The sequence below is a fragment of the Triticum aestivum genome, chromosome 1A, assembly GCF_018294505.1.
Source record: "Triticum aestivum cultivar Chinese Spring chromosome 1A, IWGSC CS RefSeq v2.1, whole genome shotgun sequence".
Taxonomy (NCBI): Eukaryota; Viridiplantae; Streptophyta; class Magnoliopsida; order Poales; family Poaceae; genus Triticum; species Triticum aestivum.
The window spans coordinates 314,242,075-314,268,487 of NC_057794.1; the positions used below are offsets into that span (position 1 = coordinate 314,242,075).

At 46.3% G+C, this 26,413-nt stretch overlaps 1 protein-coding gene across 1 annotated transcript; it reads right to left on the reverse strand.

The window, feature by feature from the left end:
• Positions 1-12,970: 12,970 nt before the first annotated feature.
• On the reverse strand, positions 12,971-14,469 carry LOC123183466 (ascorbate-specific transmembrane electron transporter 1-like; the record flags this gene model as incomplete). The annotated part of the gene is made up of 2 exons (XM_044596275.1): positions 12,971-13,524; positions 14,302-14,469. Coding segments are annotated over 2 exons (483 nt in total), but the record flags the coding sequence as incomplete, so codon positions are not given.
• Between the last annotated feature and the right edge of the window lie 11,944 nt (positions 14,470-26,413).

The following is a 26,413-nucleotide window of genomic DNA, read 5'->3' on the forward strand; positions in this document are numbered from 1 at the left end:
GCCAGGCTGGGCTTTCTTGATGCTTGGGGTACTGGGTATAAACATCTCAGATGGTACTGGACTGTCAGTGAGGGAAGCATAGGATGATGCTCCAGATGATCCAGGGACACAGTCAGAGGTAGATGCGCTTAACTCAGGCTTGTAGGTTTCCATAATTTTCACAACTTCAAATGATAACTGTGTGCTTGTGGTTGCAAAGCTTCTCTTTGCAATGGACACAAGAAGTTTATACTTCTGCCCAATAATCTGGGTAATCTCTGGTGGAGCAATTCTATCAACCATCGGTACACGAGCTATCTCTTGTATGGTTGGAAGTCCTGGGTTTCTAAACTTCAGTAAATTGAGGAGTGGTTTTCCAACAGCTGCTTTTCCAACTTTATCAAACATGGTGAACTCAGCCTCACCTACGTCATCACTCGCAAATACCGAAATACAGTACCTGCACATGGCACGAATAGAATGAGGATTGTAGTAAAGGACTAATAAAACATAGAAGAGGCATGTCTAAATAAATCAGGCAGGAAGCCTGAGGAAACAAACAACACAAAACAAAAGAAACAGGAGACAAAGGTCTTGGAAGGCACATACGTTTCCTGTGCTGCTATGGATGAGCAGTTAGGATTGGCGCATCGGTAGTTCGATGCGACTATTGTAGAGGTCTTGTTGCAGGAGGAGCAAGAGAAGAACCACCAGCGCTGATCAGGATTGAGCCTCTGGACAGTAACGGTACATATGAACCGTTTTTCCTGTCGAAGTAACATAACTTGCAGTTGAGCACATGACCAGGAAAAATGGGAACAACATATAGAGGAAAAGACAGCGAGGATACCTCATTTTCGTAAGGGTTCAGGCGGAGGAGCTCTGACACGGTCTTTTCAATAGGATCAGCGTAGATACGGGTAGTAAATGCACCCTCGGTCAAAGCAGCATCGTTATCAATGGGTTTGAAATTAGTCCCCAACCTATTTTAATACGCAATAGGGGAGATAGTTAGCAGCGTGACAAAGAAAACAACACTGTCTTCATATTCATGGTTAAAGCAAGAGAAGCCAATTAGAAGGCATATAGAAATCACCTGTTGCGGAAGTCATTTATCACTGGGAGATCCTCGTCAATGTACCAACGGCAAGCAGAACTACCACTAAGTCCTTGAACACCTGCATAGTTATTGAACAATATAGAGGGGTAAGAGGCTGCATTGAACATAGGATGAAAAGGTTGTACAATACATAATGCATAAATGTATAAGATGCAATAGGTTGACCACCTTGATTTATTTTAGGTAGTGTTCCTACGAAAATTGCAATCACAGCTTCCTTTTCATCTCTTGCCCGCACTGCTTCTTCTTCGAATTCAATCGCTCGATCACCCCAGAGGACAAGCCTTAGCTCCTTGCCCCTATAGGTTTCATATGACGAACAAATCAGTAAACAAACGAACGAGCAGGTGGCCTAGAATGGTGCATGCATAATAATAAGCAAATGCCACTTACTGTAAGTCGGTTAGGATTATTGTCCTTGTGTTTGATGGCTCTGGCTGATGCATTGATTGGATAGTGACCACATCATAAACAGCAGTTATTCTTCCAATGACATCTTCAAAACCATAGAATTTGCAAGAGCATCAGACTCCAGATATTTGACAAGTGGTTTTTAATGTACTTAGGCGTGCGGTGACACAACTTACCAAGGAAACGAGGCGGTGGCCCACATGGCCTGGGGATGTCTTGAAATGGGATCAAATTGTAGGTGCAGAACGGGTAATCTGCTTCCAAGCCCGGGCGTAAAACAGCATTGCTAAACCTGGTGAACTGAATCATGAAGCGACTCTCAACAGGTCTATAAGTTGTCTTTGCTTCAACGCAGTTGAAGCTGCTCATCATGTAGACCTTTCCTTCCTACAGCTCATTCTTTAGTTCTTCTGCTCGCTGAGGAGGTATCTGCACATACATATGGTTGCCCTGCCAACAAAAACAGCAATCAGAAAGGTATCCTAGGCCAAATATGGACAGTTGGCGTTGAGCTAGCTATGTAAAGACAAACCTGGCTATCAAGAACAACTAAGTCCATGTGCTGGATAGGCCCATTGTCAGTCCCCCCACGATAAAACCATAGGCGCGAGACAAGGACAGAGACAACCCACTTCCTGTTGTGCTTGTGTATCTCAGAGAGCATCTGATGCGCCATCTGGAAACATAAAGACACTTTTGCTTAGGAAGGTAAAAATACACAAAGAAGCAACATATTAGGTTTTGCAATATGATAGCATACCTAATCGAAGTCAAGTGAACAGACATACTAAGCGAACTACCAAAATACCTTTAACATGTACATAGATGCACAGAAAAGAACAGTATTCGCTATCTTAGGTAATGAGAAGCAACAGATAAAACAACATTTATAGCCTCAAATCTTATTGAAAAGGGAGCAGACAATCGAAATATTTCACCAAATTAGGAAGCATATAATAATAGAGACTAAGAGGCAGCAAGTAGTAGTGAGACCAAAAGCAGCTCGCAAAATAAAGCACGACGTAGGTACTATTCCAAAGACTCAAAGATCTCAGAGAAAACTATGTTTCTAGTCTGAGATCCAAGTGTGCCATCTTCGTTCTCGATAAGTATTTTCAAGTTTTTCTTGGAAGTCACATGTGAAACCGCCACGTAAAGCTGGCCATGAGTGAAAACAGGGCTTTTTCATGTATAATCCAACAGCTGAGAGAGTCTGTCCCTGGCTCTTATTGATAGTCATGGCATAACAAACCCTGACCGGAAACTGGCGACGATGTAAAGTAAATGGCCATTTAGGATCCTTGGCAGTGAGGCAAATCCTTGGAATGTACACAACATCCCCAATATTAGAACCAGTCATGATAATAGCCTCAATGACTTTCTCACCAAGTTTAGAGACAACAAGACGAGTACCATTACAAAGACCAGTTGCCTGACTCAAATTTCTAAGGAGCATAATCGGCACACCTTTTTTCAATAGCAACTTGTGCTGTGGGAAATTGTTAATTTTAATTGTATTGAGGTACTCGATAGGATAAAACACATCCATATTACGCATTGAGTCAGCAGCATTTCCTATAGAACCATAGCTTAAGTACTCTCTCTCAGCAGAAGGCATTAAGGCTAGCACATGGTCATTAACTTCCTGAGCTAAATCATTTGTTGTTGTTAAGATAGCCCTTTGGCACAAGTACTTTCGATTAGAACAATTTTTAGCAAAGTTTGTATATACACATTAACAATAGCGCCTATTCTATTTTCCTCAGAATGGATCAACATATCATCAGGAATTGTTACCCAACTTGGCTCACACTCCCCTTGTCTAGTAACACAAGGCGTTGTACCATCACCAATACTCAAGATCCAACCAGCAAAAGAAGCTATCTCAGCTTGTAAAACAGGATCTGTTGTTTGCACAGCCAAACGCATGTTCACTTTAAGATGTAGAACCTCTATAAAACGCCATAGTGGTGAATTTGTTATAGCAGCATTTATAACCTGTGAGCGAGTCCCACCCTCAATGACTGGTAAAATCTGTCTCAAATCGCCACCCAAACCATAACCTTACCACCAAAAGGCATGTCAGCTATAGAAGGATCGTCGGCAGACAGAATATCACGCAAGCTACGATCCAAAGCCTCAAAACATCTACGATGCGTCATTAAAGCCTCATCCCATATTATTAGGGAGGTTGATTCGATCATCTCTGCTAATTTGCTAGATCTTTTTATATCACATGTTCCATTGTCATCTAGACTGATTGGTATTTTAAACCTAGAATGAGCAGTCCTACCTCCAGGTAAAAGAAGTGTTGCAACCCCAGAAGAGCAACTGTGAGAACAATCCTTTCTTTACCTCTAAGATAAGCAATTATGGAACTCCAGAGAAAAGTTTTCCCAGTTCCACCATATCCAGAAACAAAGAAGAAGCCAGGTTTTCCAGACACAACTCGGTCGATAATATTCTTATAAGCTAGGAGTTGATCTGGATTTAATTGGCTGTACATGGTTCCTGCCTTTAGTAGTTCACTTTTAGGATCAGCAGATAGTTCATCAGTTATCATGTCATTGTCATCAAAGTTATCATCATATGTAGTCTTTAATGGTAGCCTGTGGTCTAGAATATTAGGGCCATTTTTACTAAATAGAACTGTCAACTTATCAAGCAAGATGTCTCTCAGCTCATCAGGAGGTATAACATGATTATCATCACAAAAAGACCACTTGATATTGTACTTAATATCCTCACCTAACTGTGACCAATATTTTTTGAAGAAAGCATTTCATCGTTAACACCACAATGAACAAGGATTGTAACAAAAAGCCTGCGCAGATGATCTCCCATACCCCAGGTCAAAGCCTCATCAAACACACTATACCATTCAAGATCATCTCCAAGTAAGCCCCTAGCAACACATGCCTCCTTAAAGGTTTCATACACAATCCCATTATAAGTTCTAACATTCGTATAAGACATGGCACCTTTGACAACCATCAAGATCATTCTAAGATAGAAAGGTTCTCCAGTTGTAGGGTGAACAGAATAAATTCTACCAATCCTATAACTTGAGGTCTTAGGAATCCATTGTTTTTTGCTTGCTAGCCAAGTCCATTTGGTTGGGAAGTCACAATAAGTTAGAGACCTAGCATTTGCATGGCATCTATTAGCTACAAACCACTTGGTTAACATTGTTCTCTGTAGCCACTCATCGTCAGCAACTGACTTCAGGTTTGCTTTAACATTGAAACACACCGTGTGTTTATTTAATAAATGAACATGCAATCTTTCAACATAAGGCATCTTACTGTGTATATCAAAGCCATATATCCTCCAGCAACCATCTTTATCACATATGTAACGGCATTGTCTATATTCCATGATCTCATCAATCTCAATACCATGCTTGTTTTTGATGCTTTCAAACAAAGTTTTTGAAAAATCAGGACCCTTTGTAACATACTTATAAAGATACTTGATGACATGGGTTTTATTGCACCACTCAACGTTAATATGCGCTTGGTATTTTTTTAGCATAAGCAGATTATAAGGAACAACATGCCTATTATCAAGCCTGACCTTTTTTTAATTATAAAACGGCCGTTGTCTGGGCGACTATACACAGGGAATCCACTATCATCTAGAGAGGTCTCGAGCTGAAATGACTTAGGAATTTTTTTGAACACAATCCATCTTTCATGCAAGGACATTTAACACCATCTTCCCCGCAAGGGCCGTGCATCATGTGTTCAGAAACAAGAACGTATCCAACAGGATCCGCAACAGGATCAGGGATGGAAGCCGATATAAAAGAGTCAATTAAAGCAGGACTAACCTCCCATTTTTTTCCTATCAAGCCAGATCAGGATATGGGCATGAGGAAGCCCTCTTTTCTGGAACTCCACAGTGTGCAGTACTGTGAACAAAGGGATAAAAAATATCACGAGCTGAGGTGGAAAATAACAGGCAAAAAGAGATGAGAGGAATCGCAAAGCACGTTTTACCCGCTACGACAGGACCAAAGGCCTCCCCACTCTTAATATCATGAATATAGTCATTGAGCTTCATGTGATAAACCCTGACCGGAAGATCCGCCCTGTCTGAAGGCATCTGGCCAGGCTCAGAACACAGGGCTTCTGTTATCTCAGGCCACTTGGGATTACAGGTAAAGGTGGTGAAAAGGTCTGGTGGGCCAAAGACACGTGAAATAGCCACTGCGTCCTGGAAGTTCTCAATCATATAACGCCGGCCACCGGTAAAAGAGGATGGAAGTATGTTTTTTTGCCAACAGAACTTGCATCTGTCTGCCCTTTTCCAACAGCATCAGTGACTCCTTGCAAGTTCTCTGCTCTAAGATCATTATTAGCCTTCATGATGAAATGCAGCCTCCACTCGTCTATGCAAGCGCGTGCATCTACAATGGCCTGTGAGGAAAGCAAACCACAACAAAGGTATGGATTATGCTGCTCTGGTCTATAGTGGAGACAATAGGAATAGTAGTCCTGCATAGTGAGCCTGGTTCTTTTGCTAGTATCTAAAGGGTCTGAACCAATATATTTAAGCCCGAGCTGAAACCCACGTTCTGCATAGGGGAAGAGAAGAGGATACTGCAAAGGCATATATGAAGTTTGCAAAGAAGATATTTGCTGCAGATTGTCATCTCTACCGTGTATTATTATGTCACGACAAGAAGCCTCCACCGTGAACTCACCAAACATTAAAGATGCTAGCTCATCAGTTGTAGGAAGGCTAAACTGTGGGCCATCAGATTCTCCAGGGGCAACTAAACGAATGGCTATCTCGGCATGCTTATTGGCTGCTAGTATTTCTCTAGCTGATCTAAACGTTTTGACATAAGAATTGTGTGTATCAAGCATATGCATCAAGCCTTCAACAATAGATTCATCTAAACCACCATCACTCTTTTCACCCTTTTCTAAAGCCTGAATCCTGTTTTGCACCTCATTCTGGGTATCATATATATAGAGTTCGGCATACTTAGGGGTATTTCCTTCCTTAGGCATAAGAGATCCCATTCGATGACAAACCTGCCCGTTTATTTTGTATATATTTGGACCATTACCATCATTTACAGAACGGTCAACAGTAGTTCCCATGGAAGTAAATGCAAAGAGGCAGTTGTACTGACGAATTTTTTTTATAAACTCTCTGCTACGCGAGGGACCATTGTATCTCAGCAACTCAGAGAGAAACAAGGGTGGCTTTTTAAAAGGTGTAATATACACCTTACCGCCCTTGCAACATTTGTTGTAAACCACCCGCCTTAGCGTAATAGCGGATTCCGATCTCACCCTCTCCTCGAACCAGAAGACTGCACCACAGTTGGTACATTTGTAGTCTGGGCCACCATAGAAAGATCTCTTTCGGTACCCAGCTGCAAATTTATCTTGACTCGGTAACAATGGTAAATCAGCAATGCATCATACAATAGTTTCTAGGCATATCGGCACTCAACATACCTTTCAGCATCTCAGACTCCTCAGCCGTGAATCCAACCCAGTCAGCACTTAAGGGTGATCCAATGGCAGGCCCCTTCCCCCTAAGTCTATCAACAACCACCCTGCATCTCTTTCTATTACGGGACGTAATTTCTGGACTAAGAACGGGGAAGAAACCATCATCTAAAAAAACAAAGGGCCTGTCACAGGTACGAAGAGGAATCGAGAGAGTGCAGGAGGCACACCTATAAAGGAAAAGGACTTATTTTTAAAGGGCACCCCGTACATTCTCTTTTAGGTAGGCCTGAGGATATGTAGGGCAACAGTGAGTCACAGAAAGACAGCCTTTGTCGAACAACACGTCGGGGAGGTGGTTGACTGGTGCTTGAACTGGCCTTACGACGAACAGAACGGCGCTGAGGTATGACTCACAGGAACGACATGAAGAACAGAACAACCACAACACACTGCAACAGGAACGTAACACAAAGAAAGGTAATCTAATCAGGCGCATTAAACAGCAAAAAGGCATACACCTAGACCCAGGAACAGAATTCAAAAGACAAGGCTCTATAAAGGGCATGGAACTACTTTTTTTAAATGAAAGGGAGATGCATCCCAAAAGTAAACTATAAGCCTTTTTAAAAATACACAGGCAGAAGGAAAAGGCAATCAAACAAATCCGAGCGGCGAAAAAACAAGAGAGAGAGAGAGAGAGCAAGTACATGAAACACATTCCCAAGAGCCCATGGGAAACTATAAGCCCAAACGAACAAGATTCTCTAAAGTTCGTGGCCCAAGAAATACCTTCCCAAAAGCCCATGAAGAACCAGAAGCCCAAAAGGAACAGGGTCCTCTAAAGCCCGTGCTAGTTTTTTCTCTATAAGAGAAGGGGGTGGTCCAAAGGCCAAAGACCCAGCCGAGGAAGAATCAATAAACAAGTAACATATTTATTATTTGGGCACGTGGGAAGAGCATTGAATCCGAAGAAGAAGACTATTCTTTTCAACCTTGCAAAACACAGAAAGAAAACACTGTAAGAGCCATATAGAAAGCCCAAGGACTCTATTGCATCAGAGGAATGAACCAATTCAATACAAAGCAGGCACGCAGGCACAAATAGGAAGCCCAGAAAAGATAGCTAAAGAGATTGAAGAGAGGAAAGCATCTGAGAGCACAGTAGACCCCAGTCAAACTGGACCAGAACAGGGCCAACATCTAGATTTATCTTCGTCTCTGCAGACGTACGGCGCAAGTGCAATAGCTCTCTCTCCAAGTGACCAACACGCCGAATGGTAGAGACTTCAACCGTTATGGAAGAACGAAGGGAGCTCCTATAGGCCATCATACAGTCATAATTATAGTCTCGAACCACAAACCCATACAGACGCTACAAAAAACTTATAGCCTGGAGGGCAGCCTGTTCATAAGCATGGACAAAACCACACCAGGCTGAGCTCCAAAAAAATCTCGTCGTGGAACCGGAGCAGAACTATCCCCTGGAAGCTCCAGTTCTACCCCACCAAGAACGGACCCATCCTCCGTGACCTCACACAGATACAAAAGCGCCGGCAAAGGACACCGAGCCACCACGGCTTCCAAAATGGGTATAACAGTTGAAATAACAGTACACATCCTGCTCATACGCAACGAAATTATAAAAAACTAAAAAATAACACGACCCCCGGAGCAGATCCGGAATAGCGAGATTATCAGTACATCAACAACCATGATAACATGCACAAACAAGTAAATACATCGGAACCCAAAGGTAGCTGACATGCAATGGAAAAGGAGAGCAAACCTTGAGGAGCAGCAGCAGGTCACAGATTCAAAAACAGATCGGCCTTTCCAACCTACAAAATAAATGCAGACAGAACCATTAGAACACACCAAGTCAGAGAGCACATATATATTCTATCAAAGGTACTAAACAAGTGCAGAGCCACACAACGACACCAGAACAATTCTTCTTTTAACCAAAGGAAACAACATCACTTAGCATGACAAAACACCATCCACTACATCTATAGCAGCTTTTAATCACTGAGCAATCAAATTGTATACATGCAGGAAGCGAAGGACCATCAATCAACTTCAACCACCATGTTTTTTCAAGCAAAGTAAAAACACAAGAAGTATAAACCTTCAGGGCCACTGCAGAGGCAACAGGCAAACAAAACGGACTAAGCACGACATCTTCTCGGACCTAGTCTTTTGGGCTATCACTAAGCAATGCATCTCTCGACAATCCAAAAATAGAGACAAATAGGCAAAAGAGAAGCACATTACCAGAATGACGAAGCACAACCGGAAGAGCAGCCAACAAGCGGACGTGGACGAACAGCCGACCAACCTGAAAACAACCTAAAACACAAACCATACTCATATTAGCCGCCGACGAACATCATGAAGTATGCACATGCACAAATCACGAAACGGGGAAATGGCAAAGTAGAGCACACGGTAGCAGGCAACCATCCTATCGAGCAGCACCCAACCATTTTAACAAACACTTCAAAGGCATATGTCCACACAGAGGCAGAAGAGATAAGCACTAACCTGAACAGCAAGAACGTAATGGCGCACGCTCCCACGCAGGAGCCAACGGGAAAATCGGCAGCAAACTGCGCACCAATGGAGCAAAGACAAGCAAAGCAGGTCAGTAAGCAGGAGAAGGAACGACAGAAACGAACAAGGAAAGGGTAAGAAGATGAACCTCAACCAACACCACCCATGGAGGAACGCGCGGCCATGGCGAGAACCGCAACGTAAGCTGGCCGAACTGGATGAAGGCAGGCGAACAGGAGAGGACACGGCGGCCTGGAAGCGTGGACGAAAGCGACCGAACGAAGCGGCGTGGAGAAAATGAGAGATAGAAGGAAGAAAGGGGAAAACCGGAGAGAAAAGCCCCCCGGCCACTGCAATGGCAGTGGCAATTCTCACAGAGGCGTATGGGAACCCACCACACATCCATCTACACGCAGCCTGCCTGCCGGGCCCAGGGGTTCTAGAGCCCACTGTCATAGGCTGCAACGACCCCACAGAGGGCACCCGCCAGAATGCGCACCCCCGACGCACACGCCGGTCATGCGGGGCGTCACGCGTACCCACACTGCACCGCACGCACGTTCATTGGCCCCGCCCACGCGGAGGGAACAGTAACAGGCAACCAGGGAGGCCACGCGCAAGTATACGTAACGAGCAACGGACCAGTGGCCCCGTCCCACCGCCTGTCCCACAATTAGCAGCATGCGGCAGAGCACACGAATGCCCGAGCGAATCCAGTCGAACCACCAACCTGAGCAGAGCCACCACCCATCCCGCCCAGCCACGCACAGATCGACGACGAGTCAAAGCAAACGCACGCAAGCACTCAAGACCAGTGACGCGCGGGACCAGCGAACGCGGGACCCAAGCAGCAGCGACCAATGACGGTGCAGAAAGGGTGATCGACGACCTGGGGATAAAAAAAGTGGCAGTACAGCCCGGAAACGACGCGGCATGGCGCTGTCGTTCGACGAGACGAGCGAGACGAGACCACTCGCCCACTCCGCTCGCCCACTCTCCATGCGTCGGGCCGGCCGAATCATGAGGCCAGCAGGCGAAACAGGCAACGCGCACACGGGTAAAAGACACCAGGAAGCTAACGTGCGGGGCCATGCGTCAGCGAGGGCCACTTGCAGCCGTAGCACCAGCCAGCGAGAGGGTAACAGAAAAATACAGAGCGCAGCGACGCGGGTTTCTCGCGCGCACGCAGCGCGGCATGAGCGGCTGCCTCGCGCCCGCGCACCAGAGGAAGCAACACCCAGCCGTTTCGATCCAAGTGGATGCAGCACCGGCCCACACGTCATCCCTCGCGATGATCCACCGCTCGGTAAAAACGACAGGGTTGAATTCTAGCGGCGATCGGACGGCCAAGACGCAAAAAAAGACCTGGTCAACCCTCATCGAACGGGCAGCGAAGGAACTGATCGAGGGAGCTCCCTGGGAGCGAGTTGGCCAGCATCTATTTTGTTTTAAATTATTCGGTTGCTATTGATTAATATTTACACTTCAAATGTACCTAGTACCCCCTCCATTTCTTTTTAGTCTGCATATAAGATTTGGTCAAAGTCAAGCATTGTAAAGTTTGACCAGCTTTATAGTAAAAAATATTAACATCTACAATACTAAAGTTATATGTTGTGAAAGTTAAATTTATCATGCATCTAATAGTATTGATTTCATACTATGAATATTGATATTTTCTTCTACAAAGCTAGTTAAATTTTACATAATTTAACTTTGACCAAATCTTATATTCAAACTAAAAAGTAACGGAGGAAGTAGTAGATGGGCCAGGCTTGGGACAGACGTTTTACGCATGTGGTTGAATGGCCGGCTCGTGTCTCGTGTCCGCGTCCGCGGCCGCACAACGAGTCTGTTTTACGGCACTAGACATGCCCTAAGAACAGCACACTGTTTTTGGCACGAGAATTCCCTCTACGAAATGCGCGGATGGCTCCACGTACTTGCAGCTAGGAATCAACATGGCATGAGTTTTGCCGATGACCTTCCCACGTGTCACGAGTACCCTTCCAAAGGAGGTTTAAAAAAACGACTTTTCAGTCGCTGGGTTCACGGTCCTCTCACGCGCGGCCGCGAGCCTGCAAACCGGCGGCCATGGCTCGCAGAATACGGCGCGGCACCGGCGAGTGGTTTCGCAGGCAGAAACTAATAACTATGGCCGTGCCCACCGGTTCAGCACCTCCCGGCTCCCGATAAATTCCGGCCGGTCGCACGAGCCGCTCCAGGCCTCCAGCTTCTCCACGCCCCAAGAGAAGACACACCGTCAAAAAGAGAGAACTTCAGGAGGAGATCAGTAGCGCGTGAAGGTTTTCATTTTTGCTGTGCCGCCCGTCAGCCATGGACGTGTACATTTCGGAGGAGTACGTGATCCAGCGGCGCGCTGAGAAGAGGGCGGCGGCTCGGAGGGCGGCCACGGCCGACGCCGTCAAGGAGGAGGCGGGGAGGAGCCGGTGGACGGCGCCGTGGGCGGACTCTGAGCAGAAGGCCAATGCAGACGCCCACGCCAACGCCATCGCCAATGCAGCTGGGTGGAGCTCGAGGGGCGGCGACGAGGTCATTCTTGCCTATTTATCGGCGTAGGTGTCGTCGTCCGGTTGCCTCTGTTGCCAATGGCCAAGATGGTCTACCAGTAGATGACCAGATTTTGATTTTGTGCTCAGCACTTGCTGAATCGGCAAATTTTGCCTGGCTGTAATTAGCTGAGCCATTTTGTACATTGTATGACTGGGCAAAAGGTTCAGTTCACTTCAGGGTCAAATTCTTTGCAGTCATTTCTCAGAGAGCGTCGAAGAATCTTCTGCTCTTCCGGTTGCGTGTGCTGCCAATGACCAAATGGTCCATGAGTAGGTACATCAGTGGTTCACTAGATTTTGTAGTCACCACTTGCCGAATCGGCAGATTTCCCTTGCTTGTAATTTTAAAATGCTGAGCCATTTGACAAAAGGTTCAGTTCACTTCAGGGTGAACTTCTTTGCAGTCACTTCTCAGGGAGCGTCGAAGGATCTTCTTCTCATCCTGTCACCCAACCCACATCTATCTACAAATCTACAGTCCCTGTTGGTCATCAAAAGGGTAAAATTTCAAATACCCTGGTCCCGAATCTGAACTAGATTGCAGGGACTCAAGTAACTCTTGGTAAACTAGACAGCAAAGTTACATCCGGTGGATCTGATCTAGATTGCCGAAAATAGTGCAAAAGAAGTGGAAAAGTTATTGCCTGTACTACAAACATACAAATGATGGAACAAAATTGAGCAGACCGGTTAGGCACTGACCAGATGGTACATGAGTAGATTTTGTGGACAGCACTCAGCACTTGCTGAATCAGCAGGTTTGCCTAGCTGTAAATTAGCTGAACCCTTTTGTACATTGTTTGATTGGGCAAAAGGTTCGGTTCAGGGTGAAATTCTCTGCGGTCATTTTACAAATAGCATCAAAGAAGGATTTCTCATCTTACTTGTCACCAAGACGGCAAAATTTCACATTTCATGGTTCTGAACCTCAACTAGATTGCAGCAACTAAAGAAAATCTACTGGTAAACAAGATGGCAAAATTTTACATTCTGCAATTCTGAATCGGAACTAGATTGCAGAAAACAGTGTAAAAGAAGATGAAATGTTATTGCCTGTGCTTCAAATATACAAATGATGAAACAAAATCGAGCAGCCGGGTCAGGAGTCAGGACTTCGCACTGATGAATACCCAAGCCTGTGCTCGCTCTGCGCAGGAGCAGTGACATACAGCACGACGGATGCGCCCAGTAGTAAGACAACAAGGGCAGTAAAATTTACCAGCAGGGCTTCCGAGCTGTATTTGCCCAGACCCGCGGTCTGAAGGAAAGCGAGCTTCTCCAGGAACCCCAGCTCGGCCGCGAGCAGCGCCAGCACGTAGACCACGAGCCCAGCACGAACATGCCATGGGAGCACGGCACGTCGGAGTGTCGGCGAAGCGCCGGGAAAGAAGAAGGTGAGAAAGCCAGATACCCACTGAAAGATGGCATCAGAACATTAAGGTTTCAGGTAATACACAAACAAAGCTGAAACTAGTTATTTTCAAACAGTTATCTTGATTATATACCACAAACATAACCACCGTTTCTGAAGAAGAATAACCACTGGAGACTTGATCAAGATGAGGACGTGTATGTTTAAAAATTAATTTATTGATGCTTCAGAATGATCTCATCTTGTAAGAGTGAATCACGTCTGACACAATTAACACATATCGCCAATCTATAGGTGTGAAGACACCTAGCTTGCTTACGGATATAAGTAGGACAATATACTTGCATAATTGATACCCCAGTATCACTAATGGGGATTAACCTTGTCAGCAGATGGTTTAAAGAAACAGAACCCATCTGAGAAATTTTAGTATGAATTGCCCTAAGATCCTCCATTAGTTGGGAAGTATCCTTCATCATGTCAAACACCGTGAGAGTTCAGTTCTAGTGCTTATTGCTTTGGTTATCGTCAAAGAAAATATTCTCTTCTTTTTTAGGGAAAGAAAATTCCCTCTACAGATGGAGCACAGCATCACAGATTTCAAAGCTTCAAATTCACTGAGCAATTCGGTGTCTCCCATGGTGCCGGCTCATAGTGGAGAACTCCTTAGAACTAACACTACTGTGTTACTAGAATTTACAGATGCAACAAATAAATGCAAATAACTTTTTTTGGAACAATCCAAATAACTACGGTTATTCAAATTCCAAGACTCACAGAATATGGAATCACCAAATGCTAATGGCTTATGCGGATTACCTGTAAACCATACAAAATGATAGTGCCAAGTCCAACCCAGGAGTGTAAGCTGTATAGATTAGCGATTCCACTTTCATTGTGAAACTTGAACGCAGCGTATATCCCGAACGATCCCAGGAAAAGCGCAACGGCATGAAGAATCAAATGGACCTTCTTATTTGTGTCATGGTGTCACATCCCTAGTTCTGGCCTGATCTATGCTTGCTTCCATGTGTGCATCATGTCTATATTTTTAAAACTTGAATTGAGGAATTTTGAAAGCCTCAAAAACTTAATTAAAAGCAGGGCAAAGATCCCTAGAAATCTCATTCTATGTTCCAAGATATCCTTTTGCAATGTTTGAGAATTTTGGCAAGAGCTATATATCAAACCAAAATTTAGGAACATTTAAAAGGATTTATTTTTGGGACTTTGAATTTAAATCATTAGCTATTTGAATTTGAATTATATTCAAATAACTAGAATATAATTTCAAATACCCCTGAAATATTTTATGAGCTTTTGGAAAAGTCCATCTAGCCAAATAAAAATATTCAGAGGAGTTTTTGGCATTATTTGAATTATTTTAAATTCAAAACAGTGGCAAAAGAATTAAATAAAAATAAAACAGAACAGAAAATTTTAAAAAAGAGGGAAACCTACCTGGGCCACCTACCTGCAGCCCACCTAGCGCCCCACCTGGCGCCAGCAACCGGCCCAGCTCCCGTGCTGGCAGCCCACCAGTGCGGCCCAGCCCACCAGGCGCCTCCCCCCTGTCGTCTTCCTCCCCTCGCCCCAAAGCTGCTGCTGTCGCCGTGAGAAAGCGCCCGCGGCGCCACGCACCTCCCTGCCTGCCCGCGTCACTGAGGCCACCACGACGCCTCGCGCCTTCTCCTCGGCGCCGCCTCGACCCCCTGGAACCCTCCCGCTCACTCCCTCGTCCCCATCTCCTCCTCTGTTCTTTCTCTCACACGCACCCGAGAGCGACCGCCGCCGTCGTTCGTACGCCGCCGTGGCCATAGCCACTGCCTCGCTCCGCCGATGCTCTCAGAGGCGCCGCCGCCACCTACTCTCCCTCCTCTCCGAGCTACACGAGTCAGGACGGCCCCAAGATGACGCTTGCGGCCTTCTTCCCCGACCACGGCCGCCGGATGCCGCCGTCCGATTCACCGTCTCCGCCGCCTCCCCGAGCACGCCGACCCTCTCTTCGAACTCACCGTGAGCCCCTGAGCATTTCCCCTCCGCCCCCTGCTTGCTCCCGCCCTCTAGCCGTAGCCCCGAGGTCACCCGAGGCCGCCGTCCGCCATGGCCGGCGAGCCCGCGTTCCCGAGCCTCTCCTGCTCGCTCCAGGGGCACTGACACGCTCCTGGCGCCTCCAGGAGGATGCCTCTCCACTCCGCTTGCTCGCTCGAGCGCTGCAGCCGCGTCCCTGCCCCAGCCCGAACTCCGGCCACCGCGGAAGTGCTCGCCGCCGTCGTCTCCGGCCACCCCGCGGCCCCTCGTGCAGCCAGCTAGGTGCGGCCGTGTACGGGCTACCTTCTGGTGGCCTTCGCGCGTCCAGCCGCCGCCCGTAGCGCAACCCCGGTGAACATCCGCCGCGTTTCGAGTCGCCGCCGGCCGAACTCCGGTGGCCGGTGACGTGGCACGTCATTAGCCACTAATGACCCAGCTAAACCAACCCTAGTGCCACTGCCATGTGGGCCCCGAGCCTAATTAGGTTAGTTTAATTTTTCTGTTTAGATTAGTGCTAATCTGTGGACCCCATGTGTCAGATTTTGACTTAGTCAAGTCAACGTTGACCGGTCCCACCTGTCAAACACCCAAACCAGCCCTGTGTCCCTGACGTGTGGCCCCCACACGTCAGGTTTGACTCTGGGCGACCCAGTTGACCTACTGACGTCATGATGATGTCATGCTGACGCAATAAGTATTTTCTGAATTTATTTTTATCAGGAAATTCCAGAAAATAGCTAAAACTTCAATAAATCATAGAAATTCAACCGTAACTCCAAATTAAATAATTTATATATGAAAAATTATCAGAAAAATTCAAGGAATCCATCTGTACCATTTACATGCATGTTAGAACAACTTATCACTACTGTTTAGGGCAAATGAAGTGAATGACATTTAAATAACCACATATGGAGTTTGAATTTGAATCTTGGATTCAAACCAACTTCATTTAATCTGGTTTTAGATGCATTAGCCCAAAACACATTCATTTTGCCATGTCATGATCATGCATCATATTGTGCATTGCATTGATTGTGTTCCCTTCTGTGTTGCCGGTATTTGTCCCCTCTCGATAGACGTGATACCGATGATGTGATCGTTGACACTGATGAAGACTCAATGTTATCTTCAGAAGTGCCAGGCAAGCAAAACCCCCTTGTTCATTCCGATAAAATCCCACTCTCTCGCTCCTGCTCTCTTTTACTGCATTAGGACAACAATGATATATTTGTTACTTGCTGCGGTAGCTGAACCCCTTTATCCTCTGCATGACCTGTCATTGCCACAGTAAATAGATGAAACCCACTAGCATGAGTAGGAGTTGTTTGAGCCCTGTTGTGCCTACTCATTCATGCTTGTTTGTCGTGCCTGCTACTGCTTAGAGTTGAGTCAGGTCTGATTCATCGGGGATGAATCAGAGGCGTGTGAACATGTCCTACTATGGGTGAACTAAGTGTGTGAACACGATTTGGTAAAGGCAGCGGTGAGAGGCCATGTAGGAGTACATGGTGGGTTGTCTCATTGCAGCCGTCCTCAGGAACTGAGTTCTGTGTTTGTGATCCATGACCAGTTACTACCACACATTGGGTTCTGGTAACTCGACCCCTCTCGACTTATTAATCAACATGATCTCTGTCCAGGAGTTGCAACTAGTTTCTGGTGTTTGTAGGTAGTGTTAGTAGTCTACCAAGTGGCACCCGGTACAGGTGGGCTTGGGACAGACTAGGCACAGTGGCCCGGTGTACCAAGTGGCACCCGGTTGGTGGACTTGGGAACCCTGCACACATCGTTTGGGGCCGTAAGCGACACCCCGGCCGGATCTCCTTGCGGATGGAACCCGAATAGGCGATAAACCTGGACTAGAGACTTGTTCGGTTAGTCAGGTCGTGGCCGACTCCCTCGCCCGGCTTCCGCTTGAAGGTTGCCGAGGTACATGACGTGTACAGGGCGATAAGTGGCGAAAGCGTGTGTGAAGAAGTACACCCCTGCAGGGTTATCATTATCTATTCGAATAGCCGGATTCCTCGGATATGGAAACTTGGACCCCTGGTACAGTTCATAGACAAGTGAAAGTGGATACTCTAAAATACGCAAGATAAGCGTGAGTGCTATGGATGGCGTTCTCGTAGGGAGACGGGAGCGGATCCATAGTGGTGTATTGATATGGTGAATATGTGGACTCGTGTGCGCCACTTCAAAAGAGTTACTTGCAGTCGTAGTTCAGGTTAGCCACCGAGTCAAAGCTGGCTTGCTGCAGTTAAACTCCACCACCCCTTTGTTGATAATGATGCATATGTAGATAGTTCTGATGTAAGTCTTGCTGGGTACATTTGTACTCACGTTTGCCTATTTTATGTTTTTGCAGAGAGACTTCAGTCTCACTAGTATTTCCGCGTGGTCTTCGACGTTTAGCTTGTTACCTCAGCTACGATCTTGAGCCCTCGGCAGGATCTGGTAGATAGTCAGGCTTCTCAGCCTTTTTCATTTATAGACGTCTGTACTCAGACATGATAGCTTCCGCTTGTGCTTTGACTTGTATGCTCTGATTGTTGGGTCATGAGACCCATGTTTGTAATATCTCGCTCCTCGGAGCCTATTGAATAAATTACTTGAGTCGTAGAGTCATGTTGTGATGCCATGTTGTATTTGCACATATCGAGCATATTGTGTGTATGCTATTGAAATGCTTGGTATGTGTGGGATCTGACCATCTAGTTGTTTATCTTTAGTAGCCTCTCTTACCGGGAAATGTCTCCTAGTGTTTCCACCGAGCCATGGTAGCTTGCTACTGCTCCGGAACACTTAGGCTGGCCGGCATGTGTCCTTCTTCGTTCCTGTGTCTGTCCCTTCGGGGAAATGTCACGCGATGAATATCGGAGTCCTGTTAGCCCGCTACAGCCCGGTTCACCGGAGTCCTGCTAGCCCAGTGCTACAGCCTGGATTCACTCGCTGATGACCGACACGTTCGATGCTGGGTCATGGATGCATGTCCCTGTAAGTCTGTGCCACTTTGGGTTTACGACTAGCCATGTCAGCCCGGGCTCCTTATCATATGGATGCTAGCGACACTGTCATATACGTGTGCCAAAAGGCGCAAACGGTCCCGGGCAAAGGTAAGGCGACACCCGTGGGAATACCGAGCGTGAGGCCGCAAAGTGATATGAGGTGTTACATGCTAGATCGATGTGGCATTGAGTCGGGGTCCCGACAGCGTTGGTATCAGAGCTTGACTGCCTGTAGGATTACCAAGCCAAACTGGTCGAAGTTGAGTCTAGAAATGCTTTAGTTATATAAGGGAATTGATTGTGGGATGGAACGTAAGGCTCTTTTTACTCCTTATACCTCATGGCCTTCTGATATGAGTCATCATCTTCTCTTCTACGGGGATTAAGAACTAGGCTATCTCTTCTTTCTATCAGGATCACGTGTTACTAATCCGTAGACTTATAAGATTGTTGATTCAAGCCCCAGTTCAGTTCCTACTATCTTCCGTATGTTAATTGTTGATCTCGAAACCTTGATATTGTGCTTCTGAGTGGTTATGCCACCATTTTTGTGAATGTCTCAAATCTTTTCTGAGCATTTACAGCCGTTATGCTGTCCGAGTCATTCCAAGTTTCTAAATAGTCTGATGCATTTGCAAAATCCTTTCCCTCTGGTTTCGATGCTCCTTTATGCCAGCTCAATCACACTAATTGTTGAGTTGAGGTATTCTACTGCCTCGACCTTTATGTTGGAGATATTATTATGACCCTAGGTGTCTCAGGGGATCATCTAGTGGTCTAGCCATGATTTGTGTCCTAGTGTGATGATTCTGGTTTTATCCCCGAAAGCATCCCGTGATGCCACTTAGTAGTAGGTATTCTACTCCTTGGGTTTTGAACCCGAGATTCACCCTACTTACTTCATGTTGATAGTAATTGCTAGCTCCCTTAGGTTATTAGTAACCTTTACAGTAGTTCTCGAGGTCCGTGGTATATCCTTCTTCCAAATACCATGAACCACTTACGGCAAAAGTTTGTTGGATCAAAAGATCACAACAGGAGTGCTCTCGATGGGTTCTCCATTCATAATTGTGACTCTGCCAGTTCTACCTTTCCGCATGGATTGTCCGGAAGAAATATGTTGAACTCGTTCGACATGCTAATCTATGCATTCACAACTCAGAAAATCATATGTTCCTTTGAGTTGTCCCTCTTTAGTTGTTTCTGGCCCTCGTCTATCAAATGATAGTCAAGAGTATGCGTGCATTCATTCATCGATGCCTGTTACTCTTGTGGTCCGTCAAGCCATTCTATTCCAGAGAGTGACTTGGAGAAAACAAACTCCAGTACCTCATCCATATTTAGGATTGGGTCAAAGTAGTTGTGTTCCGCAGATCAAGTTACAATCCAGCTTCTGGTCTGCTCTACCCTGAAGTATTACCTTCTTTATAACAGGAATTTCATGAGAATTGCACCACCTTTTGTGAATTCTTGACATAGTGATACTTCACGCCATCCTTTTTCATTCCTCGGTTCCGTGTTGTTGCAGCCGGAGTGCCGACAAGTGAATCATGATGTGTGAAATCAATACTCCTAGCAACTCCGTTGCTTGGTAGTTAAATGGACAATAACGTCATCCTTAGCGAGTTGACTATTGAATCATCACCCTAAGGTTGATTGTGCTACCTAGTCCATTTTCCTGGTGCACTCCTCGATTGATGAGATAGGATTTGTTAAGTCCTCGCTCATTTGATCATATCGTCTTGCCCTGAAAAGCAAGATTGTTCTCGAGCTTAGTAACATATCGGTGGTCCGTGATTTTCCGTATATCTTCTCGGAAGTATTACCAGGTTGTCACCTGACCGCTATGCTGAGTTCGTGATCAAGATGGTCTCCTGTGAACCACCTTCTCTCCAAGAATCGGTGTTAGATATCCCTGAGCTAGTTGGTTAAGCTAAACGACAACTTGGAGGGTTGGAAGATAAAAGCTTGCCTGACTTAGTTCGTTCCAAAGGGATATTCTTGTGTAGTGTGTGTTGAAGAAAGATGATATCTTCATCGATTGGTCCCTGTGATCAGTTGCTGGACCTATTGTCTTATCAATCCTTTGATTTGAGTGTGGGCTATCGTCAAATCAAGTCAGAACCAACGATGTTCGTAATGTTGTCTTCCTCGTGGTTGATCCCTCGAGCATACACCATTATATCTTTTGGGTCTGACCAATGCTATCACCGTGTTCACACGATGGTGGAAGTCCAGTGATATGGAAATTCCGATGAGTTGTTGTTGAGTCCATTGACAACATCCTTATCTCCTCCATGATGTTGTTGAACATTAAGTTAGTGTTGGAAACTTTTGAAAGCATTTTCTTCATGCTAGCTCATGAAGTACTTGTTTGATGAAAGGAGTGACTTCCTTTGATTCACGTGCATTTTGATGTAAGCTGCCGTCGTGAATTCGAGAAAGTTTGTTTTTGCTCCTTTGGAATCATCCCAAGTCGGTCATGCACGTGCGAAGAATTCTGTGGTCTATTAGACTGATCATCTTCATTCCATATGTATATCCTAGCACACCAAGCCACTGACTGATTTGTTCAAGGAGAAGGAGTATCTTCATAAGAGCTAATCCGGACTTATGAAAGAACTTCGATATCCTCGCTGATGGTTCCCAACCAGAACTCGGTAGTGTTTTATTGTAAGACTACCATGTGATCATGTTTGTCTGAGGCAGTGTGTTCACACATATGTAGCAGAACCAGCTCATGTTTTGGAGCTTGCTATCGTAGTTCATTTCCCGAGAATCTCGCAACGTCATTTCGTCGATTTGTGTTGCAAACTTTCATTTTTCTTCCTAGACTCGATGAGTCTGGAATATCCTGACACCAACCAGATCTGAGTCTCAGGCAGATATGATGGTTGGAACATTTCCCAAGAACTATAATATTGGTCCCTCGATAACCGGTAAAGTGGATGTCGTGGCCAACACACCCAGCCGGAAGACCTATTATTGTAGTATCTTGTTTGAGAAGTTGGCCACCTCCCCATAAGGATTTCGTAGGATTTACCTCCGTAACTGTTCCTTATGGATTCTATTGCTCCCGAAGTCCGACCTTTACTTGATGTTCTAGTTATCAAACCATATCTATGAATGGGTTACACTAGCACGTCAAGGAGAACATTAGAAGCGGAGTGCTAAATGTCTCTCGGTCGATCATCCAGATTTTGTTTCCTTGGCCTCGCTAGGGTGAAATCTGAGTTGATGTTATCTTCCTATGCATCTGCCTCGTCCATCGTTGTTCATCATGGTGGTATGTTGTGTTGCCAGGATCCTTGACACGGATATTGGTAAAACCTTGATGATTATGGAAATGCTCAAGTTCTTGAGAGCACGCACAAGCGCTACGTGTTATCTTCGGCACTAACTGGGTTTGCTCTCAGTTTCCTCGGCAATGCTATGATCTTTTCAAACAGTGAATTCACTCTCTGTTGTTGGGTTTCTCCCCAGTTACCAGAATCATTCCCAGCATTTGCATTTTGTTCCCAGCTTGCACCGCCAATGTGCCATTCTACCATGGGTCTCTTCCATTTCCGGTGATAAGCAAAATTCATCCATTACGTTGTCTTCAACAAGGTAATCCACATCATCCAAGTCCGAGTATGCCATTCTACCGACCCCCCTCCAAACGATCGCTCGAGAATTGCCTTAGGCTGGTTTAAAGAGTTTCAATGATCTCTATATCAAAGGTAATTCTTTTTGTCACTTAAGACAATAATCTACGAATCACCCTTCTCCAGGATGTTTCGTCGTGGTATCATGGCAATTCAACTCCTCGCTACGTTGACAACCGATTGCCACATTCTTAAGTCCGGAATTGTTGTCTACCTAGTGAACCTCGTCACCTGCTCCACTCCGTCCCTCTAGAGGTATGCTTCGTCTCTCAGCTCGAGAGATGTTGCTATGTCACATTCCGGGAGTTAATCCTGAGTTGTTCGATCTTCGAGAAGACCGATCCTTCTAGAGTTTTCCTTTCCTCTCCTTGTCATGATTAGCTGGAGTTCTCAGAGCAAGACGACAAGACAAAGATGGTGTTCAAATCAACGTTCATTTGAAGTGCAACCTGGATCGTGAAGATTATACTAGTTTGCGTTTCCCCTTCATCTTACCCTACGCTTGAATCTCGAGACGAGATTCTTGTTTAGTGGGGGTGAGTTGTCACATCCCTAGTTCTGGCCTGATCTATGCTTGCTTCCATGTGTGCATCATGTCTATATTTTTGAAACTTGAATTGAGGAATTTTGAAAGCCTCAAAAACTTAATTAAAAGCAGGGCAAAGATCCCTAGAAATCTCATTCTATGTTCCAAGATATCCTTTTGCAATGTTTGAGAATTTTGGCAAGAGCTATATATCAAACCAAAATTTAGGAACATTTAAAAGGATTTATTTTTGGGACTTTGAATTTAAATCATTAGCTATTTGAATTTGAATTATATTCAAATAACTAGAATATAATTTCAAATACCCCTGAAATATTTTATGAGCTTTTGGAAAAGTCCATCTAGCCAAATAAAAATATTCAGAGGAGTTTTTGGCATTGTTTGAATTATTTTAAATTCAAAACAGTGGCAAAAGAATTAAATAAAAATAAAACAGAACAGAAAATTTAAAAAAAGAGGGAAACCTACCTGGGCCACCTACCTGCAGCCCACCTAGTGCCCCACCTGGCGCCAGCAACCGGCTCAGCTCCCGTGCTGGCAGCCCACCAGTGCGGCCCAGCCCACCAGGCGCCTCCCCCCTGTCGTCTTCCTTCCCTCGCCCCAAAGTTGCTGTTGTCGCCGTGAGAAAGCGCCCGCGGCGCCACGCACCTCCCTGCCTGCCCGCGTCACTGAGGCCACCACGACGCCTCGCGCCTTCTCCTCGGCGCCGCCTCGACCCCCTGGAACCCTCCCGCTCACTCCCTCGTCCCCATCTCCTCCTCTGTTCTTTCTCTCACACGCACCCGAGAGCGACCGCCGCCGCCGTTCGTACGCCGCCGTGGCCATAGCCACTGCCTCGCTCCGCCGATGCTCTCAGAGGCGCCGCCGCCACCTACTCTCCCTCCTCTCCGAGCTACACGAGTCAGGACGGCCCCAAGATGACGCTTGCGGCCTTCTTCCCCGACCACGGCCGCCAGATGCCGCCGTCCGATTCACCGTCTCCGCCGCCTCCCCGAGCACGCCGACCCTCTCTTCGAACTCACCGTGAGCCCCTGAGCATTTCCCCTCCGCCCCCTGCTTGCTCCCGCCCTCTAGCCGTAGCCCCGAGGTCACCCGAGGCCGCCGTCCGCCATGGCCGGCGAGCCCGCGATCCCGAGCCTCTCCTGCTCGCTCCAGGGGCACTGACACGCTCCTGGCGCCTCCAGGAGGATGCCTCTCCACTCCGCTTGCTCGCTCGAGCGCTGCAGCCGCGTCCCTGCCCCAGCCCGAACTCCGGCCACCACGGAAGTGCTCGCCGCCGTCGTCTCCGGCCACCCCGCGGCCCCTCGTGCAGCCAGCTAGGTGCGGCCGTGTACGGGCTACCTTCTGGTGGCCTTCGCGCGTCCAGCCGCCGCCCGTAGCGCAACCCCGGTGAACATCCGCCGCGTTTCGAGTCGCCGCCGGCCGAACTCCGGTGGCCGGTGACGTGGCACGTCATTAGCCACTAATGACCCAGCTAAACCAACCCTAGTGCCACTGCCATGTGGGCCCCGAGCCTAATTAGGTTAGTTTAATTTTTCTGTTTAGATTAGTGCTAATCTGTGGACCCCATGTGTCAGATTTTGACTTAGTCAAGTCAACGTTGACCGGTCCCACCTGTCAAACACCCAAACCAGCCCTGTGTCACTGACGTGTGGCCCCCACACGTCAGGTTTGACTCTGGGCGACCCAGTTGACCTGCTGACATCATGATGATGTCATGCTGACGCAATAAGTATTTTCTGAATTTATTTTTATCAGGAAATTCCAGAAAATAGCTAAAACTTCAATAAATCATAGAAATTCAACCGTAACTCCAAATTAAATAATTTATATATGAAAAATTATCAGAAAAATTCAAGGAATCCATCTGTACCATTTACATGCATGTTAGAACAACTTATCACTACTGTTTAGGGCAAATGAAGTGAATGACATTTAAATAACCACATATGGAGTTTGAATTTGAATCTTGGATTCAAACCAACTTCATTTAATCTGGTTTTAGATGCATTAGCCCAAAACACATTCATTTTGCCATGTCATGATCATGCATCATATTGTGCATTGCATTGATTGTGTTCCCTTCTGTGTTGCCGGTATTTGTCCCCTCTCAATAGACGTGATACCGATGATGTGATCGTTGACACTGATGAAGACTCAATGTTATCTTCAGAAGTGCCAGGCAAGCAAAACCCCCTTGTTCATTCCGATAAAATCCCACTCTCTCGCTCCTGCTCTCTTTTACTGCATTAGGACAACAACGATATATTTGTTACTTGCTGCGGTAGCTGAACCCCTTTATCCTCTGCATGACCTGTCATTGCCACAGTAAATAGATGAAACCCACTAGCATGAGTAGGAGTTGTTTGAGCCCTGTTGTGCCTACTCATTCATGCTTGTTTGTCGTGCCTGCTACTGCTTAGAGTTGAGTCAGGTCTGATTCATCGGGGATGAATCAGAGGCGTGTGAACATGTCCTACTATGGGTGAACTAAGTGTGTGAACACGATTTGGTAAAGGCAGCGGTGAGAGGCCATGTAGGAGTACATGGTGGGTTGTCTCATTGCAGCCGTCCTCAGGAACTGAGTTCTGTGTTTGTGATCCATGACCAGTTACTACCACACATTGGGTTCCGGTAACTCGACCCCTCTCGACTTATTAATCAACATGATCTCTGTCCAGGAGTTGCAACTAGTTTCTGGTGTTTGTAGGTAGTGTTAGTAGTCTACCAAGTGGCACCCGGTACAGGTGGGCTTGGGACAGACTAGGCACAGTGGCCCGGTGTACCAAGTGGCACCCGGTTGGTGGACTTGGGAACCCTGCACACATTGTTTGGGGCCGTAAGCGACACCCCGGCCGGATCTCCTTGCGGATGGAACCCGAATAGGCAATAAACCTGGACTAGAGACTTGTTCGGTTAGTCAGGTCGTGGCCGACTCCCTCGCCCGGCTTCCGCTTGAAGGTTGCCGAGGTACATGACGTGTACAGGGCGATAAGTGGCGAAAGCGTGTGTGAAGAAGTACACCCCTGCAGGGTTATCATTATCTATTCGAATAGCCGGATTCCTCGGATATGGAAACTTGGACCCCTGGTACAGTTCATAGACAAGTGAAAGTGGATACTCTAAAATACGCAAGATAAGCGTGAGTGCTATGGATGGCGTTCTCGTAGGGAGACGGGAGCGGATCCATAGTGGTGTATTGATATGGTGAATATGTGGACTCGTGTGCGCCACTTCAAAAGAGTTACTTGCAGTCGTAGTTCAGGTTAGCCACCGAGTCAAAGCTGGCTTGCTGCAGTTAAACTCCACCACCCCTTTGTTGATAATGATGCATATGTAGATAGTTCTGATGTAAGTCTTGCTGGGTACATTTGTACTCACGTTTGCCTATTTTATGTTTTTGCAGAGAGACTTCAGTCTCACTAGTATTTCCGCGTGGTCTTCGACGTTTAGCTTGTTACCTCAGCTACGATCTTGAGCCCTCGGCAGGATCTGGTAGATAGTCAGGCTTCTCAGCCTTTTTCATTTATAGACGTCTGTACTCAGACATGATAGCTTCCGCTTGTGCTTTGACTTGTATGCTCTGATTGTTGGGTCATGAGACCCATGTTTGTAATATCTCGCTCCTCGGAGCCTATTGAATAAATTACTTGAGTCGTAGAGTCATGTTGTGATGCCATGTTGTATTTGCACATATC